At 38.7% G+C, this 20,568-nt stretch overlaps 1 protein-coding gene across 3 annotated transcripts in view; it reads right to left on the reverse strand.

Annotated features, from left to right (window-relative positions):
* The window catches only part of OXCT1 (3-oxoacid CoA-transferase 1), a gene marked incomplete at its 5' end in the record, with an annotated part of 133,339 nt that overhangs the window by 22,781 nt on the left and 89,990 nt on the right, over positions 1 to 20,568 (reverse strand). For 2 of the 3 annotated variants that reach the window (XM_084233777.1, XM_084233776.1), the window contains one exon: positions 3,203 to 3,292. The exons of the other annotated variant lie outside the window; for it this stretch is intronic. In XM_084233777.1, the coding sequence (XP_084089903.1) occupies positions 3,203 to 3,292 (90 nt within the window). The remainder of the gene's footprint in view (positions 1 to 3,202; positions 3,293 to 20,568) is intronic. 3 annotated transcript variants of the gene reach the window in all.

Here is a 20,568-nt window from a genome sequence, read left to right on the forward strand (position 1 = left end):
TTTGCAAAAATAGGCACTCTGGTTTCAAATTCAAGAAGTTGCTGCTGATCACAAAGGAAAGAGTTTCCTTTGTCTGATTAAAACAACAAAAGAGCATGTTTTTAAAGGACAAATAACACTACATTTATAAGTAACCTGGCTCTCTAACCCCACAGATGAAGGAGTAAAAAAAAAAAAGCTGCACCTAAAAACCAGTTGACAACTCCACCCACTTATTAAAAAAAAAAAAAATCAGCAGCACAAAAATATATTTCTTTTCTCATGTTTTAGTCTCCTTTCTTGCAAACTTCTTATTCTTGTGTCTTACACAACACTAGGGATTACTCCCCTACTCTGTTCACTCAATCATAGGCAGTAGAAGTTAACTGGCAAGTCTGAAAGAATGGAACATTAACCAGAGATAATTAAAACAAAACAAAAAAACCTTTCCTGTCTAAAACAGAAATAACGTACAATTCAGCTATCCCACTTCTGGGCATTTACCCAAAAAACACGAATTCAGCAAGACACATGTACCTCCTGTTTACTGCAGCATTGTTTACAGTAGCCAAGAGCTGAGATAACCTGCATGCCTGGCACCAGATGAGTGGGTAAAGGAGAACGTGGTGTGCCGGTACATATAAAAAAACCTAAAATCCTGCCATTTGCTACAACATGGAAGGACCTGGAAGGTAATTTATTGAGTGAAGTCTGAAGGAAAAAGACAAATACCCTGTGATTTCGCTTACGTGGTACCTAGAGACACCTAACAAACAGATGCACTAAATAAAACAGAAATGAACATTACGACTGTAAGACCAATGAGTGGTTACCAGAAGGACAGGGGGACTGGGGGGTGGGGGGGGGCAATCAGGTAAAAGGGGACAGCTGTATAGTGGAGGGTAAGATTGGGCTTATAGTGATGAACTTGATGTAACAGATACACGTGCTGATTTGTAATGATGCGCACCTGAAACTTATATAATGTTATCATGCAATGTCATTTCAGTAATAATTTTTTTTAAAAAGAAACCTCTCCTCCCTATGTCATTTCCAATCCCTACCAACCTTTAGCTAGAGTAAAAGACCCAGGGAAGAAATAAAGTCTCCATGTTCCCCCGAGCTGGGCCAGTAATAGTGGACCCAGTGTAAAAACATATAGTGGCAACGATACAAAGATTGAAGGTGGCAAGATGAGCAAATTGCATTGGCTAGTTTTCAAGGTTATTTAAGTATCAAGAGTGAACTAATCATTGCAATTATTTTAGTCACAAGTACATGTTTAGTTTTTTTTCAAATGAAAGTATCTTGTGAAAAATACCCAGTTTCCCATATAGTAAAGGAGAGGAGGGAGGGATCAACACAAGGGATAGGGTGATGGTTCACGGTTGATGTGGTGATGGGAGAACTATGGGGACCACAATGATATAAGAAAAAAATAAATAAATAAGATAAATAAAAATACCTAGTTTCAATTCTGGTCTAATTCTATGCCAATGCCTCCTATTCTGGTCTAATTCTATGCCACCCAACTCCCCCCCGCCCCAGAAAAATCAAAAAGAAATGGTAAAAATACTACCTTGCTTCTTTGAAAATCTTAATATGGGATTTCTAAATTAAAGTTTGTGGGACCATTTGTTTTCCTCACTGAAAATTCCAACAGAGGAAAAAAAAAAAAAAAAAAACTTGGTTGGGGTGGGCGGGGAGAGACAGAATTTGCCAAACACAGACCTAATGTTTTGAAAATGGATGCACAAAAACGATCTGAAATGAGTTGGACATCAGTGCCTATGCATCAGCCTTAAAGTAACAACAAAAGGAAAGTCAAAAAGAACTTTCTCCAAATAGACATTTTGTTCTGATGTTCTGGAAAAGATCTGGCCTTGATTTGCATGCCTGGCATCTTTCTGCATCTGAAATGAAGTACTTTGGATGCGCTTGCAAGGTCTCTCTCAAAAGTCACCTGTGTTGATTTCATTTCTGTTGTTCCCTATTTATGCACCACTGCTCACTTTCCACTGTTTACTAAACAAGTTATGATAATTTCATATCTATTACAGTTTTCACAACAAAACTGCTTCATGGCTCACTTTACTCGGTAACAGAACTTTCCCATGGGAGGCAAGTGAGATGCAAATCTGCCAAAGCTCCACATTCTCCTACAGTGCTGCGTCTATAAAACAGCCAGCAAGAGAATTACCACTTCTAAGCAAATCAGCAGGTCTAACGGTGAAAAACAGGTAGATTTTGTTTTAAAACTAAGAATTAAAAAGACAAAGGAGAATGAATAAAGGGCAAAATAAATAAAGAGGGTACCACTCGATATCAACTTGGCAAATCATAAGTCCATGGATTTGGCAATAGCTCAGTTGGTTCAAGGACTCTGAGATGGGAACAGGAAGAAAATTATAGTGATGCTTCTGTAGTTAGACTCAGAGTCAGACACACTCAGTTATAATCTCAGTTCCACTAGCTGTGTGACTTCAGGCAAGTCACTTAACCTCTCTGCACTTATTTCCAGAACCATAAAAAATACCTCTATCAAGTCCATGAACTTGTACACGCAAACACATGCAGAATATACTGGTGGTACATAATAAGCTCCATAAGTGGTAACTGTCATTATAGGATGGTTTTATCATCACCATCATCACCAAATATAAACTCCACGAGGTCAGTGATTTTTGTCTACTTTTGGCCACTGCCAAAGCCTAGCAGAGCCTACCATACAATTTTCACTCAATAAATATTTGATGATTTATAAAAATAGAAGTATAATACTTTTCAGTAAGGGTGTTCACTATCACACCAAGTCCACTATTTCTATCACCTACTATAAATGCTACACCACAGCCTTGGTAAGATACCACATTGCCCTTTTGAAAATAACTCCTGTTAAAAACCCATATTCAGTTGTGCTTTTATTTTGCACACAGATAGCAATCACTATAATTATCTTTAAACCTGAATCAACACATCTGCCCAGACAACTTTTCACTGCTCTTGAAGACATAACTTTTACTTTTATGGGTATGTGAGGCACACAAAGAAGTCCCTATGTTGCTGCACAAATAGCTAAATAACCATTTAGCTGAATGATGATAAGTAACTGCCTTTATTTCTCTCTAAAATATAAGTGCTATCAACTCCAATGAGGCGAAGAAAGCAATGAAAACTGCTGCTGTGTGACCTGGCACACTGGATTTCCAAAAGCAGCACTTACCTTTGCAGAATGCTCCATGGTGACCACCACTTTGGTTTTAGCACTGGACACCAGGTCCATAGCACCTCCCATTCCTTTCACCATCTTCCCCTGCAAAACAGAAACAGAAAACATGAAAGGATACTCTATTGTTCATTTCTTTAGTCTTAGGTAGAACAAAATTAACTTGCAAGAATTTGACACTGGAATAATTAATGAGAAAAATTCATCGACCTTCATCGCTCGGTACTGAAGCTTTACAACCTTAGTATTCTGTTAATTCTATTATTCTGTGGTTGAAGAGTAAGTTCAGGATAAGTACAACAATGTCACTTTCATTAAGTGTGCCTAACATTATTTTGTTGATGATATATTAACACAACAGTAAGAAAAGGCTTTAACCTTTCCAGAATTCTGACACGTGATTATTATTTCAACAACATGGGATTGAAATCCACATACTCTTGACATCCATTTCTTAACTTTCATTTTTAAAATATATTTATTTTTATTTATTCATGCATACAAGAGCTGGGGTGTAGGCCAGAGGTAGGAGGGTGAGAGTATTCACCAGAGACAGAGTGGGGAGCAGAACAGGCGGATCTACTAAAATACACTGCTTAGGGGAGCAGCGCACTTGACAGGAGAGTCTGCCGCACCATGTGGGTAGTAGCTCTCTGGCCGGGGATCAAACTTCTGCTGAAGTGGCTAGAGATAGCTTCAAAGTGCTGAGACTTAACCCCTTGCACCACCAGGGAGGCCCCATTTCTTAAATTTCTAAATGCATAATGGGCACCACTGAGCCTCAACTACAGAAACTTTCCAAAGCATTCTCTTGGATTTCCTGCAGATTAAAATGCCATTAGGTAGTGGGCCGAGACTAATGGTGTTTCCCTAGTAATGATTAATAAGAAAGGTGGGTCTGCCTTTCTAAAACTTGGCATTTATCTTGCTCTTAGAAATATAAACTAAAACAAAGTGAAAAATATATTCCTGTTAAGTGAAAACAGAAGCAGAGTTCAGGTTCCTTTCACCATCACCAGTCTATTTTTGTTCACCTGTCCATCTCCTCATTCCTTACATGCATACCAGCCACCTTCCATGTGCCTGTCACACACACTGAACAACTCCTCACATCTAGTCTGTCTCCTGGTTACAGGATTTTAGAAAAAGCAAGTGTTTCCAGAGATGATGAGATGCATTCTTACTCAAATATATGAAGAAAAATGCCTTCTCACATTAAAACCATCTTTAAAAAAATGTTTTTTGACCACAGGAAAACAGAGGCTACCGAAAGACAAGACGGCATGGATAGGAGCAAGGGTAAGGGGTCCCCAAATATGGTGGTGGGGTATTTTTTTGTTTAGTTAAAAATATTTAAACTCTACATTATACACTTATTTTTGCTTATACTGTCAATGTAACTAGGCACAAATCGAGATAACAAGACCATACTTCAGCATCCAATTTATCCTTCTGGAATAAAACCCCCAGTTTCAAATAACAGAGTTATTGTTCTTGTGGCATTTGTATTCACAGAAGACATACTTCAAACTTGATAAACGTACTGATAGCGACATGATTTAAAATGCAATAACAAGAAAACACCAGGACCTGGTACACCATGCGCATTTTTGAGGAAGCGGATGCCATCGCTATAGTCATCACAATATGCTCCTCATTGTAACCTAGTTAATCACTTGCTTATGTTACACTCAAAACAACACACATATGAAATTATCTCTACAAAGCCTTGGAGCCTCAGGGATGCAAGAGAATAGCTGATATTCTCTATGAAGTTTTCACGGAATACATTTAAAATGTTTAAGTGCTTACAATTTTTGGAAGTTAGTTTACAAACATCAAACTTAAGGTTTTTTTCCCAGTTACAATTTCTGTGCCTTAGTGAAATTTATTTCTGTATAATATCATTGTGCCAGAGAACAACCATGTGGCACTTAGATTTGCTGAGGATATTTGCCAGAAATTCCTTACATTTATTTTTAACAATATTCACATTACCTGGCAAAGGAGAATATGTACCCACACTTTTGAAAAAAAAAATTTCTTCTTTTTCTTTCAATTTCTATCTTTTCAGCCCAAACCCTCTTGCTGATCTGACAATAAACTCTTACCGGGCTCTCAGTTCCTTTCCCATGATTTCATAACTATAAGGAAAATAGGAAATGCACTTGGACCTGGCTTTAAAACAGTCTCAAATCCCCAGATTCCAAATATAATTTAGGGATCAATGCAGTGTGCCATGAATATGAACTAGATGCACAGTACAAAGGAAAGGAGTCAACAGTCAGGATGTCTTCGTGGTCTGGAGCCTCCGACTGCATGAGATGGTAGCTATGGGCAACAGGAGAAGGTGCTAGGGTGCAGGAGGGGCGTCGGGAAAGGAGCAGAAGATGCAAAATGAGTCTGTCTTCAGACACACACATCTGAAGTGAAGCAGAACATCTATGTGGAAATTCATAACCTGGATGAGCTATGCATTCCTTCACCCTTAGTCAGCTGCTGTTTTAACAGTCACCACATCGTAGTACTCCTGTACAGAAGACTGATTTCTTTGTGGTGTGAAATATGGATAAGTCAGAGATGGAAGAAACTATCGTCCATCGTGAACTCTGATACTAAGGGAGAGATTTTTAGGGTGTCAAGAGACATGAAAACGAGATTGCAAATTTTCTCCACCTGTTTTGGTAAGAACATTCAGTCTCAACTTCTACAAGAAGGATACTTGGGCAGACTCTACAGGTGCATGTTCCAGAAGTACGTGAAGAAGCCAGGAGCCATGCTCATGTGCTAAAAAACTCCTTGAATGAGAAAACAGCACAGGTAAATTTTGTTCCCTGTGACATGATGATTATATGGGAAAGTTTATGACAGTCTCTAACAGGAAGTTTGTTCAATTTAGATGAATCTGAGGTACACATTGTCTATTATTTAAGAAATATTTATAGAGCACCTACTGGGTACAAAACACTGTGCTGGTGGGCATACAAAGAATTCCAAACAGAGTAGAAGAACCATCTTTTTGTTTCTGTGAAAAGGATCATTTTTGCTTGTCTCAGTGTGAAGGAAAAGCCTTCATCATTCAAAGGGACCCAGTCAGTCTAGTGTCCTAGCCTCTAAGCAAATGCTACACATTTCAAGTCACTATTTTGATAAATATTTGTTTCCAGAGCGAAAGATACACAAAATTGTGTACATAATATCTGAAATGTCTTCAATTAATCCAATTTATAATATCAAAACACCAAATTTCACTGCTTTTGGGTTATCTATAAACCAGGAAGAAGAGAATCTGCCCCACCATAGAGCTGTTGTAAGGTGCGTATGAGATCACGTGGAGGAAACTATGTAGTAAATAAAGCTTACAAATTTATTGACCTAAAGCCTCAGTCAATTCAGTTTACTAAATATCCAGTATGAGCCTGGCACTGGACTGGGTAAGAGAATGAGAGACGAGCAAAATGGGGTTCTTTTTCTCACAAACCTCCTCCTCTGGGGGAGGAAAAGTATCCACAAGTAAGTAAGATGTGGATCAAACCTCCTCCCTCTAAAAGAGGCGTATCTACCTCTCCTCATTCCCAAGGCAGCGGTACCTTTTCCCCAGGTCCTTGCACTGCTCAGTATGTGATTCTATCACAGTAAATTACAATCATCTTCTCTCCTCCCTCCTCCTCTTGTATCGTAAGTGCTAGGAAAAGTGAGTGGATGAACAGATAAAACTAACATAGGTGTGCACAAGTTCTAGTAGAGCATGGAGGAGGCGAACCCTAACTGTGCCTGGGGAACAGGGGGAGGAGGAAGAGGCCTAGGGGATTTCACACAGGAGGTGTTTCACAAAAGCAGTCAGCCACATGGGAAAGAGAAGGGTAGACTCTCCTAATGAAAAGTATTTATAACAAGCTACAAGGAAAGCCTTCAAATATCTGGCTTTCCAATTTCTTCAGTATGTGCATTGTAATAGAAAAGGAAAATAAAATGTTACTGTCTATTTCAATTCCCAAATGATTTTTAAAGTAAAATCAATTACTATAGGAAAACAATTCATTCCATCTGTACTGGTAGAGAAAAACAGGGCCATCTAAGACACACATTCTAATACAAGTGGGAAATTTATCATCATCCTGAAACCCAGAGTAGCAGGCATTTTTTGCAACCCAATACTTGATTTCCCAGTACACCACTGCAGTTGGTGGTAGCTATAGGCCCGAGTTTCAGACTATGGAAGAGAGGCGGTGATTCTCAGACTTTCGCCCATGAAAACCTCTTATATGCAAACAATCTTTCATGCTCTTTCAATAACTCCAATCTGGTCGCTGACATCCCAAGGTGACCTTAGAAGATGGCTGAGCTTCCCGGAGACTTGGACCTTAAATGACCATGTGGTTCTAGCAGAACCCACTTACTAAGAACCACATTGCACTAACTCAATATGAATGAACAATAAACATGTAGGGTGCTAAGTCACTGAAATTCAGGGAGTAATTTGTAACAGCAATACAAGTAACTAACATAATTATGTGGTACCCAAATGTGTTCTAGGGAAGATCAAGAACTCAGTGTAGAATCAGATCTGTTATTGCTGAACAATGGCGGGGGACATGGGCAGGCCTCCAAGGGGATGCTTTCCTACTTCTCCTTAAAGGAGATGACTAGGCCAGATCCTGTGTGACACTGATTCTCCACTCTATCCAAAGGGCCAATACATGGTTGGCGTTTTAGAAGGAGACACAGACCTCATTCCCTTTTCATCTCCCTTTCCAAAACCCAACATCCTGTTCAATATACAAAACAAGAGACTGATAAAACAGACTTTGTTAAGGAACTAAAAATATCTTTAAATAAGTCACAAGAGGGAAAGTTATCCTGAGAAAAATAGGGTTGTAATGAATACGAGATGGGTGTGATTGAAGCGCTGGGCCAGGGTGGAGCAAAGTGAGGCTTTCTTTAAAATCTCATCAGCAAACATAGTTCTTGAATGGTGCAACTTAGTTCTGCTTGCATTCTGGCTGACATAATGGAGAGATGATTGCTGGATACTCATTTCACAGTCAACTCATCTTTCTGCAGTTAAGAACTGACCCTGATATCAATTTGGAAAGACTACTGCAATAAATGAGCAAGAAACACTGCATGCTCTATTATGAAAGTTTCACAACTTTTTTAAAAAGATTCTGACTAAAGTATTGTCCTGACTTCACAAATATTCATCAAACCCCTATAAACCAGAGGCCAATATAGGAATTTACTTTTCTTTCTAGAAAAGAGATTTAAACAACCATCAATATTTTAAATGTCTTACCATGAGTCTGTTTTCTAATACCAGAATTTTAAAGAAAGTAAATGAAATTATGTTGATACTGCAATAATATTTAAAAAAAAAAAAAAAACCTCCATGTATCAAAGTAAAACACTAAATCGCACTCCTAAAGAAATATTCCTTCAAGTTCTAAATATGACTTTTGGTAATACTTTAAGGTTTTTACGAAAAGGTAAAATGGATACATCTGAACAGTTCTATGAAATGCTGTCTAAAATGAAATATAAAATATACTGGAAATGATCTTGCCGTCCCTTCATCATTGGTATAGAAATAGTAAAGGTTTATTTCCAGATTTGTTACCTCTAAATATTTTGACCTTAAGTGAGAAACAATGCACAATATGCAGAAACAATTTTTAAAGCATTTTAAAATAATGCTATGTGCCTGCCTGGAAAATGTGAATCAACTGAAATAAAAAGGGAAGGGTAGCTGTGAAGTGATTTATTAATAAAACCAGGGCTTGCTGCTCCATATTAAACACCAGAACATTAAGTACCCACCTCCATCTAAATGTAAGCTCTTTATTTCTGTCTTACTTCCCCATTATTAAAAAATGCTCAAGGAAAGAAAAGGGCCTCTAAACATGCTCAGAGCTAAATAGTAAGAGAGAAATAAACTAAGAAAGATAATAACAACATTTGCTTAAACACAGAGAAAGGTTATAACTCCCCTTTTTAGGGAAAATAAAAGACTTACAATTTGTCTTAGTTTAGCAAAGTTATAACAAAGTTCCAGCATAATATTTCTCTTTTCTGTGCTAATCTTTGTATTTAAAACCAAGAAAAATGTGATTTTCCTTTCAAAGACAAATTATATCTCAAGACAGGTGAATTGATCCTGTAAACCACTAAGATGGAACTAGAAATATAATTCTAGTAATAATTCTAGTAATAATTTTAGGTAAGCTAAAATTCCTTATCACCTCTCAATCATAATCAGGTAAAAAGAAAAACTTATCATGAAAGTGGGACTTGGATAGAGCTTACAATTTCAATTTTTATTCCTGTTTCCTCAGGGGCCTGCTGCATCTGTTACCCCTCATTCCAGTGTCTCCATCTTCCCCTCTCCATGGCTCCTCCCTGTATTCCTGGATGCTCTGAAACTCGATTTCTGCCTGGCGATGGCCTGTAGAACTATTCTGAAATAGGTCTCTTAACACGCAATCATCTGATCTGAAAGACACCTGTGGGTTCACCTTAGTACATTCCTGGACGATTCTGCTGTATTTGACATGGTTTCCATGGGCACCTTTACACTCCACTCACGGACTTTCCCTCAGGGGAAATAGGATCTTGAAACTCTCCACAGGCACGATGCTTTGCTGGCCCTTCCACTTCTCTCCGTGCTCACAGCCTCCTTCCTAGCATCTTCCCCGGTCTCCCTCCAGCTTTGAGTGTGGGCCAACTTAAAACCCTGTCCTCTGGCCCGCTGTGCTTGTCTCTATTTGTTCTCCAAGAGGGGCTTCATCCTCTCTGGTGATATAAACCAGCCCTGACTCTGATGATTCCTAAAACCACATTTCCAGCTCGGATCTCTCCTCTGACATTCAGACTGCAATACCCAAAACCTTCCCAGTCACTGCTAGGCACGATCTGTTAGCTTATTCCCAAAATTACTTCCTCTTGTTCCTGAGCATGTAGTTAGGCAATTTTCTAGCCTTCCGTAAAGTTATGGTTTGCCACATGAGTATGTTCTGGCCGTGGAAAGAGGGTGAAAGTGATAAATAATTCTTGTAGCACTGGATCATAAAACCTTCCAAGAACAATACTCCATATGTTCTTCCCTCTTCTGCCAACTGAAAATGGTGAAGCCAAAGGATGGAAGGATCCACGATCCCTAAGTGACTACATAGAGGTGAGCTGCTTTCCGATCAGGGACACTCATTTTGGTTCTATGTGAATAAGAAATAAAAAGCTCTACTATATTAATTATTACATGCCTTAGCTGAGAATGGTCCAAACCAATTAAGTATCTTCATCAAGGCAAATCTCTACTACTACATTTCTCATCTCAGTTAGTGGCCAAAGTCCATCTTAAAGTCCAAATCCGAAACTTCCTTGTCTCTTGCCTCTCTTTTATTATCCATGTGCAATCAATCAGTCATTCAATCAGTAAGAATTTCAATTTTCCCAAAATTTCTTGAACTTGACTTCTTCTCATCCTAGTTAATTCCTCCCTAGAATGCCATAATTAATACCCTTATTACTCAATCTGTGTCCAGTCTGGTCCCTCTCAAATCTCTTTCCACCCACAGCTTGTGATAATAATCTCTCTAAAATAAGCATCTTAAAATGCTTCAGTTTAAAAATCTAAACCCCTCAGCCTGTCACAGAAGGTCCATAACAGCCTGGCCTCTGTCCTCCCCACTTCCTCACACCTCAGTTCTCATTTGCTTGCCAAGAATACTGAGCTGCTTACACACAACATATGGCTTCTCGCTATGCTGGGAGGCCCCGCGCGGGTGCTCCAGGGGATTCTTTATGCGTCTAATCACTACTGTCTCTGCCAGGAAGTGCTGGCCCATGTGCCCCAGCTCCACCCCATCACTCCCTCTTCCAGCCACCCTCTGCCTCACCACCATCCAGCAACTTAAAACACAAGAGAGGGTCTCGGAGACCCTCTCCAACTAAGAATAGCTGGGCTCTATGGCTCATGCTCTGTTTTGATTAACCCGCACCCGCACCTTGTCACCCCTAAGGCCCCATTGCCTTGAGGGTCAGACTATACGTTCTTTAATTTCTCTCCTTTTTGTACATCTCCAGCCTGACACGGTGACTGATACATAATAGTTTGTTTTCTTTTCCAGTATGTGTTTAAATTAACTGAATTCCACCTTTAAGTAAAAGTTCTGTTTCAGAAAATATAAGATCTGGAAAAAAATTAAGTCTCTAGGTACACTGTAAAACTAAGGAAAGCTGAAGTCTTTACCCACATAGCAAAGACTGGCAAGAAAGAAAAACTAGAGAGTAAAGGAACGACAGAAGGAACTGGGAGAAAGCTGGGTAAAAGCAGGCCAGTCAGAACACCCATGGCAGGCTCAGGTTCTGACGGAAGGTGCTGCACCTCCCCCTGCAGTGACCTTTAGGGCTAACCGGCCCTAGGTCCGGCTGGGCAACCAGCGCGCAGGGGGAGAACAGCAAAACCCTACCTGCTGCACCTCCCACCGCAGTGATCTTAGGAATGGCTTTCGCCACGGTCCCTAGATCGAATGGCTTTCGCCACGGTCCCTAGATCTGGCTGGGCACCAGCGCGCGGTGGGAGAACAGCCTGAAGCAGAGGAAGTGCAGCAGAAGCTCCCTGAAAAGGCAGAAGCTTATCAATAGATAACGACCACCAAGAACCACTACAAGAATGCTAAAAATCCTATCCCGTCTTCCTAGAACTACAAACTTTAATCCCTTATCTGTCTTTCTAAACTTCCTCCTTTCTTCTATAATGGTCATTGCTTGTTATGTAGATCACCTCCCTGATAGTGATAGACTGAGCCAGCGAGCAAGCTAATTTCTTTGATATTCATTCCTGTGCTTTTAGAAAACATATATATACTAGTCACAAACTTAAGGAAAATTACACTCAGATTTTCACTCTTGAAGTGTGTCTGTGTGTCATTTCTTTCGCCGACGCCCTGACCACCCTGCACGCTTCTCTCAACCCTGAGGTGGCCTCATCGTCTACTGCTGTGCTGGTCCGCGGCAGGTGGCGCCCGAACGTGGGGCCCCGACATTTTATTTCATTTCATTGTGTCTTCCACCCAAAGAAGAGGTGAGTAACGAAGAGATCGTGTTGGGTAAGCTATCTCCCTTCTTGTGTGTGTGAGTGTGAATGTGATTCCCCTAAAATACCCTCTTTTAAACAGTCAGGGATAGGATCCTCACTGGAGCGTCCGGAGCTCGCTGATAAAGGATGATCAGTTTGAAATAGTGAGAAGTTTTTCTAAGAGTGAATGCTCGTGGTGCTGTGTGTGTGTGAGAGTGTATGAATACGGCTCCACGGCCTCGTGGCTACGGAGTCTGAGTGGGCTGCACCCGCGATTCCCGTGGAGGAACGTCATATGGCATAACGGTCATCTGCTCTTCGGAGCAGCCTGGTCCGGGACTTATACGGACAGACCTTAGCTAAGACGCCTCCACAAGTTCCCGCGAGGGACACGGGCCGGACAGCACAGTTGAAAGAAATCTTTGCTTAAGTGAACAAAAGCACCACGAGACCAAAAACAAAAATCTTTTTCTATCTATATTAAAAAATATGATTGAAACACGAGGTATTAAAGTAAATAAGAAAGCTCTACTGCAACTTTATAAATTTATATTACGGGTACGCCCGTGGTTTCCAGAAGAAGGTAGTTTGTCACTGGAAACTTGGAAGAAAGTAGGAAAAGAAGTGAAAGAGTTTTATGCCCTTCATGGACCATCTCAGGTTCCGAGACAGGCTCTGTCCTTGTGGGTACAAATTAGAGATTTGTTGGTTGATGCCACTGAGGCAGAATTGTGGTAAGGCCAACAGAATGAAGTTCAGGATAATCCTAAAAACAATACTGATCCAAAAACGTCATTATTCGCTCAAGCCTCTGCTCCCGTATTAAAAGAATCCCTTTCCCAGTCAGAGGATGAGTTTAATGATCATGAATATACTAAAATGCTAGATAAATTAACTTTCAAAAATGATAAACCCTCCCGCCCACCCGCTAACCCTTTTCCAGTTGTTACCAAACCTAAAATTGCATTACATAATAATCCTAAGCATATCAAAGCCCATCAAGGGCCCCTAGGTGGCATTTTAGGATCAGCAAGAAAGGCCAGTAAGGAGATTTTTCATTTACTTTTCCCGTTGCCAGACCTCCGGCTTTGTCTCGCGCTGATTAAGGCCCTGCATGGGAGGCCATCCCCATAAAACTCTTAAAAAATTACAGTTAGCTGTTCAGACAACAGGCATAACTCCCCTTATATTTATCAAATTATTGACATGTTATCAGCCACCTGGATGACCCCTTATGACTGGCATAATCTTGCCAAGGCTGTTATTCCTTCAGCAATGTATGTATTATTTCACATGGAATATGAGGACCAAGTACATGGCTTCCTTAAGAATCATGATGAGGTTAGGGATGAGAAAATTTCCCTTTCTATGTTCATGGGAACAGACAAATATGCTTGAAAGGTCCATGAAGCAGGCCAGAATGCAGGAGCCAACCAGGAAGCCCACCTGGGGGGCAGGAATGCGGATACCTGCCTGGAGGACTCAGACAATGAGCCTCCCCCCTCCCACTACGAGTCTCATCTCAGACAAAGAACCTCTACCTGCCCTACAAACTTTTCCCGCCGTAGGAGCCCAACTACCCACCTGACCTCTCCTCACCCTATAAAACCCTGCTTCCCCCTAACAATGGGCGCGGCTTCACTGACCCCCACCTTGGGTCTGTGAAGTCCGCCTGGGGCGCAATAAACTTTCCCTCCCTTTGAGAAATGTAGCCTGGCTCTCCTTGTCTTTACCGCGCCCAACCTTTCAATGCTGAGGTACGCAGACAAGCTGCCCTTCCAAAAGAAGTCCTAGTTGAAATTAATAAACTAGCAGTTGCCTCATGGAAAAATCTTCCTTCACCTGAGTACAAACCCACTAATCTCACTGATACACCAACGCCAGGATGAAATGTACCAGGATTTTGTGGCTAGATTAGAAACTGCTCTGGATAAGGTTCTTCCATCCTCCAGAGCACGAGATTTATTGTTTAAACAACTTGCATGGGAAAATGCTAATTCCCTCTGTAAAGAACTAATTAGACCTATAAGAAAAACTGGTATGATTCAACATTACATTAAAGTTTGCTTAAATGCTTCCCCTGCGGCACTAGATCAAGGGTCTGTAAAAAATAAATAAATAAATAAATAAACAAACAAACAAATAAATTAAAAACTCAAAAACTTATGGCTGTCTGTATCCCTAAATAACATCAAAGAGGACTCAGCTGACAGCCCCATGTTAATAAAACAATTGCCTAAACAGATAGGTCGTTTTTTGCCTGGCTGGAGGCAAAATGAAATATGCAAAACAAAAGGTAAAATAAAAAATAGCCTGCAGTATTACAGAAAGTGATCAGGATTCTTGGGATAGTAAAATTGTTTTTCAAAAGCCAAAAGTTGATTCTAGAGCCAATGCTGACCTCTTTGCAGAGGCATCGGTTCCCAATTATGAGACCATTCCAAAATCCAGCCCAAATTTCCAGCTCGGACTTGGCTAAAATTGTTGATAAAAATAAAAACTCAAAAACAAATAAAAGATAATGTGCCATAATCTTAAATAAAACAAAACAAAACAAAAATGCTCCAATCTTTTCCTGTTAATTATTTTGGGAGGAGGCTAGGTTCCCCCCCATGAAGTTTTGCCATTTGTTTCTTTAAAAATAAATAAATAAATAAATAAGGCATTTATGAATAATAGTATTCAAAGTTCATTCACAATTGTTAAAGTAAAAAAAAAATGGTTAAATATGAATGTATGAGACTATATGACTATAATCTAAATAAAAGGTTTTTATTAAAATAGTATAAACCCACTGCAGTGGGCTGGTGGGGGCTGCCCTTGATCTCAACAAGCAGCTGCCTGGACTTTTTCTCCAGTGTTGGGATCACTGACAGGTCTCTACTACCTAACTGCTGTGGAGGACTGAACCTTTCTATTATCCAACTTAAATAACTATTTTGGTTCATTCTAAAAAAAAAAAAAAAAAATTCCATTTCCCTGTGTTTCTCTGATTTTAAAGTCTAAACTGTCTTAGGCAAAAACTGTTGAGTTACTTTTGACCTGCTAACAACCTATACAAAATGCTTATTGGTTGAATAAAAGCTTTTAATTTTACTTATTGGACCTGTAAAAGATTAAGTTTCTTGTTAAAACAAACTAACCTGGTAAAACATAAAGTGATGGTACACACATTTTTTAGCTAAATTCTAAACCTCAAATTTTACAGGCAGACTGTAAAAATTTACCTATTCTCCTGTTCTCAAGATAACAGTGTACTTTTATGTTTTAAAATATGACCGTTCCCAGTGAGATAATATGTTAACAACCTAAAGCCATATAATCATTTCTTAAAAATGTAAACTCCAAAAATATTTTCTTTTTTTTTTCAATAAATGTTTTATTAAAGATAACAATGAATTTGTAATAAATATTTTTTCACAATTATACTTTTGATTTTGTTAAATTTGTAAATATAGCACTTTCCATTTATTCCTTTTTTTTTAATTTCTAATATATTTTAATTTCTTATATAAAAAAAAATAATAGTAAAAACTGCCGTGACTACTGTGGTCTCGAGCCCAAGGTCTTTGGTAATAATTAAGATTAGACACTTATTCTGTGTACAGATTTTAGCTGTTAACTCATTAAAAACCTCAGTATCTTCACACATTGCTAAAATAACTTTCAAAATATATACACATGGCCAAAATTTTAAATGTTATCAAGAGATCTCTGTATCTGTTTGTCTGTCTTTGTGTTTGTTTTGTTTTTTACCTCCGGAGGACTAATTATAAATGGCGCCTTTAAATTATCATAAAACAAATCTTAAGATCTTAATCAAACAATTTTTTAATAAACAAAAACTAGTTTAAATTTTATAAAATAATTCAAACCATATATGCCTTAAAGTTATAAATACTTTGTTTAAATGTGTTTCAAAAAGCAATTTCTGGTATAAAAAGTACTTTTCTCCTTCCTACTGAGTCACATGTATGTGAAAAATGTACATAGTATCTATATGGTGCTCTGATTTTTTTTTTTGTTTTTATTAATTTGCCTAATTGCTTCTTTATTAGCTAGCCTACAAAAACCTAGGTATGTGCCATTATATTATTAACAGCCATGCAAAATGGAATTCCAGTCATAACAAACTAAAACTACAACTAAACTTTCAGGTTTACTTTTTGCACATATTTGTGAAACCTAAAAATTCTAATGTCATATTACCTTGTGTGTTCACATTTAAGTCATCTAGTACAAACAGATAACAGTATTATAATGCCTTACTGTTAGTGAAAGATGTGACAATCCTAAATCGATGTAATGTAAAATGTGTGTTTACAAAGAAAAACATGTATTAAAAATAGATATTTTAATGGTCCTAAAAGTAAAGTGATAAGTGAAAGCAAATGTTGAAGGTCTAAAATAATTAAAAAGTAACAAGGCTAAGGAAAGTGTTAAATCTCAAAAAGAAATTTTACAAAAACAAATTTTGTATACTCGAATGATTTATATTATTTTAGTATTTTGGGAACACATTAGCTAAAAAATAATTTTTGGTTAATAATAACTGAGTTTTAATCTAATGGGTTGTTTCAAAACATGTACTTATACACTAACATTGGGTACAATCTTGGCCCTTGTCTAGGTTAATGATTTTGGGTACATAATGTCTTCTAGTGTCTGAAAAACTAAGATTTTTGAGATGCAATTAAAGGTTATGATTTGATTGTCAATATTATACTCAGGGCTAGAATTTTTATAAAAATTAAATATGGTTGTTTTTGCTGCTTTCTAAGTATTTATGACACAGCATCCCAAAAATCTAAATTAAAGTAAAATTTGGTAGCCTGTCATTTAACCAATTAAAGGAAATTTTGTGGAACCTCAGCAGAGCTTTAGAGATACTCCACAAACTTTCTCCTTTTTCTCCTGGGAAGGACATTAGATAAATTTATCCTATCTGGTTTACCTGGTAAAGTTACACTACAAGGAAACCACTGTCACTTGAAAAAATGGTAAAACTCTAATATGTACAAAAATGTTAACATTGGTTTTCTAAAACAAAATCTTTCAATACCTGATATATGTAAATTGTCAATGATTATTGTTGCCTTGCAATAGTATATACTTCAATGATTTAATGTCTGCAGCACTTGTTTCTACACAATATAAGAAGAAAAGGCCTCAATTGATTCAAAATGATAAACTTTTGAGAGTAAAAATCTTTCTACAAAGGACTGTATAGACTGTTGGATATAAACCTGATTTTTACTGTTTTGTTTGGCATAACATTGAAAATGTTTTTACATTTTGCCTTAATTCAACAAAGTTTTCTTGTTTTGACTGACCACACTCTATAGCAATGTTATATATATATATGTATATTTCTTTTTCTAGCAGAGCTAACCTTTTGTGCAGCTTTGAGTACAATTCTTCCAGGGAGTTGACATAGAGCTAAACTAAAATGTGGAGAAACTGCTGCTTTGTTCGTAGGGTTCCAGACACCTCTGAAAATGATGAGAAAGTTTGCCTCCATTGGCAGGACTGAATAACCCGGTTCCCTGAACAGAAAGCTCTGTCATAAAGCCTGAACTCTTTTCGCTGCCTTTGATGTACACTTCAAACAACCTGGACAGGACACCACTAAGATCCCAGTGCGTGCCTACGTTGGATACCCCTTCGCTATACTTCTGGGGAATGCCTCAGCTACACGCATTCAATCGCATGGGACTTCTTACTCCATTCATTGTTCCAGTTGCATTGTTACTAATTGTATTATCCCCTCTCTTGTTCGTCTCTATCCTGTGGTGGTCTTGCTCAAAAGACCCTCCTATGTTATGTTACCTGTTGATTTACATGACATGCCTTGGTATGATAACATTGCCATGCAAGTTTTAGATGAGGTACATGCTCTTCTTCGTCCTAAACGTTTTACCCTTATTTTAGGCATTGCGGCCCTGATTTCCCTGGTTACTTCATTAGCTGCTTCCTCTGTTGCTTTAATTCAGGAAGCTAAGACAGCTTCTTTTGTAAATGACCTTACCAAAAACGTGTCCATGGCGCTCGCAATACAGCGGGACATTGATTATAAGTTAGAAAGAAAGTTAAATGCTCTAGAAAAAATTGTTATTGCTATTGGCAATGAGGTTCAACTTCTCAAACAACAACTGTCTACTCGTTGCCATGTTCAGTTTCGTTTCATTTGTGTTACGCCTTTACATTATAACTCTTCCTTACATTGGAATCTTACCAAACATCACCTATTAGGCATCTGGCAAAACAATGACCTTTCTCATGACATTTCGTCTCCAAGCTGAAATTTCTGCTGTCAGTAAGTCTCATCTGCACACTTCACTCTCTTCCTTTGCTCATTCTCTAGCTTCTACTCTCCAATCTTTGACTCCTACTCACTGGTATCATCTCATTCTCTTTTTTATTGTTCTTTCCTGTTGTTTACTCCTTCCCCTCTGTGCCCGCTTACTTCACAGGTCCACAGGTCCATTCATCGTCTTCAACGAGATATGTACGCCTTCCAGCTCCGATATATGTACGCCTTCCAGCTCCCTTCTAAAAACGAAGGGGGACCTGCTGCACCTCCCCCTGCAGTGACCTTTAGGGCTAACCGGCCCTAGGTCCGGCTGGGCAACCAGCGCGCAGGGGGAGAACAGCAAAACCCTACCTGCTGCACCTCCCACCGCAGTGATCTTAGGAATGGCTTTCGCCACGGTCCCTAGATCGAATGGCTTTCGCCACGGTCCCTAGATCTGGCTGGGCACCAGCGCGCGGTGGGAGAACAGCCTGAAGCAGAGGAAGTGCAGCAGAAGCTCCCTGAAAAGGCAGAAGCTTATCAATAGATAACGACCACCAAGAACCACTACAAGAATGCTAAAAATCCTATCCCGTCTTCCTAGAACTACAAACTTTAATCCCTTATCTGTCTTTCTAAACTTCCTCCTTTCTTCTATAATGGTCATTGCTTGTTATGTAGATCACCTCCCTGATAGTGATAGACTGAGCCAGCGAGCAAGCTAATTTCTTTGATATTCATTCCTGTGCTTTTAGAAAACATATATATACTAGTCACAAACTTAAGGAAAATTACACTCAGATTTTCACTCTTGAAGTGTGTCTGTGTGTCATTTCTTTCGCCGACGCCCTGACCACCCTGCACGCTTCTCTCAACCCTGAGGTGGCCTCATCGTCTACTGCTGTGCTGGTCCGCGGCAGGAAGGGTGATGGCCTCCTACTCTCTGTCGACCTTGGAGCCAATGCCAATGTCCAGAGTAATGACAAAGGGGAAACACACCTGACAAAGGATGAAAAAGAATCACCCAGGAGTTGATGCACATAATGCTTTACAAAGGTGATGATTCAAATTATGAACAGACAAATCACCAAGTTGTTTCTAGTCTGGCTGCCTGATTGCTGCTTAATGCTTCTTGTAGCATTACAACCTCAGGACCGAGAGGAAGACACCCAGGGAGTCTCTTATTGTCATCTCAGGGCCTGAAGTTGGTCTCTGATATGAGAAATAAAATTTAAGCTTCGCCTCAGGAAGCAGCAGAGTTAAAAGCAGCTGACAGGGGGAACAACCAAAGTAGGAAGCAGAACTGTAAGACTGGCCCTAACATTTACCTTTATAAGCTGCTCAGTACAGAATGCTAATGACTATTGTTTAATAAATATCTAAGTATAGTATATTTCTCTGTTTTTATTTCAAGAAGTTCATTTATAAGATACCCAGGAAAAAGACCTAAGAAATCTAATATCTCAACCATTGACCACTAATTAAACTTTTACCTAAAACCTGTTCCCCTGGGCATATAAACACCCTGCCTTGAACAGCTCGCACACTTACTTTCCTAAGAGTGAATGAGATCAAGAATATAAATTCCAAAATGCTGAAACTGTCATTTCTATTTCCTTTCAAAGATTCATAAAAAAATAAAGTATTTCACTGAGGAGGGAAAACAATAAAAATCCTCTACAATTCATGTAACTGTAACAGAATCAGTGTATGTATCAATTTAGATTATTTAATGTTACATACAAGACATTTACATATAATCAAATATGCATTAGATTATTTAAGGTTCATGCATTTCCTAGTTACAAATAAAATGTCCAAAAATAAAAATTTACTCTGTACAGAACCTGTTTATGCAGTCTAATATCACAAACTATACATACCAAAAACCACATCAAGTTTCTTTAAAACACTATTTATTGCAAGTAAACCTGGAGAAACAAAAACAGACTCAAGTAAGTGAAGATCATCTTACTCGCATAACCAGAACCTTCAATC

This window comes from Talpa europaea, assembly GCF_964194135.1.
Source record: "Talpa europaea genome assembly, chromosome: 5".
In the NCBI taxonomy this organism is placed as follows: Eukaryota; Metazoa; Chordata; class Mammalia; order Eulipotyphla; family Talpidae; genus Talpa; species Talpa europaea.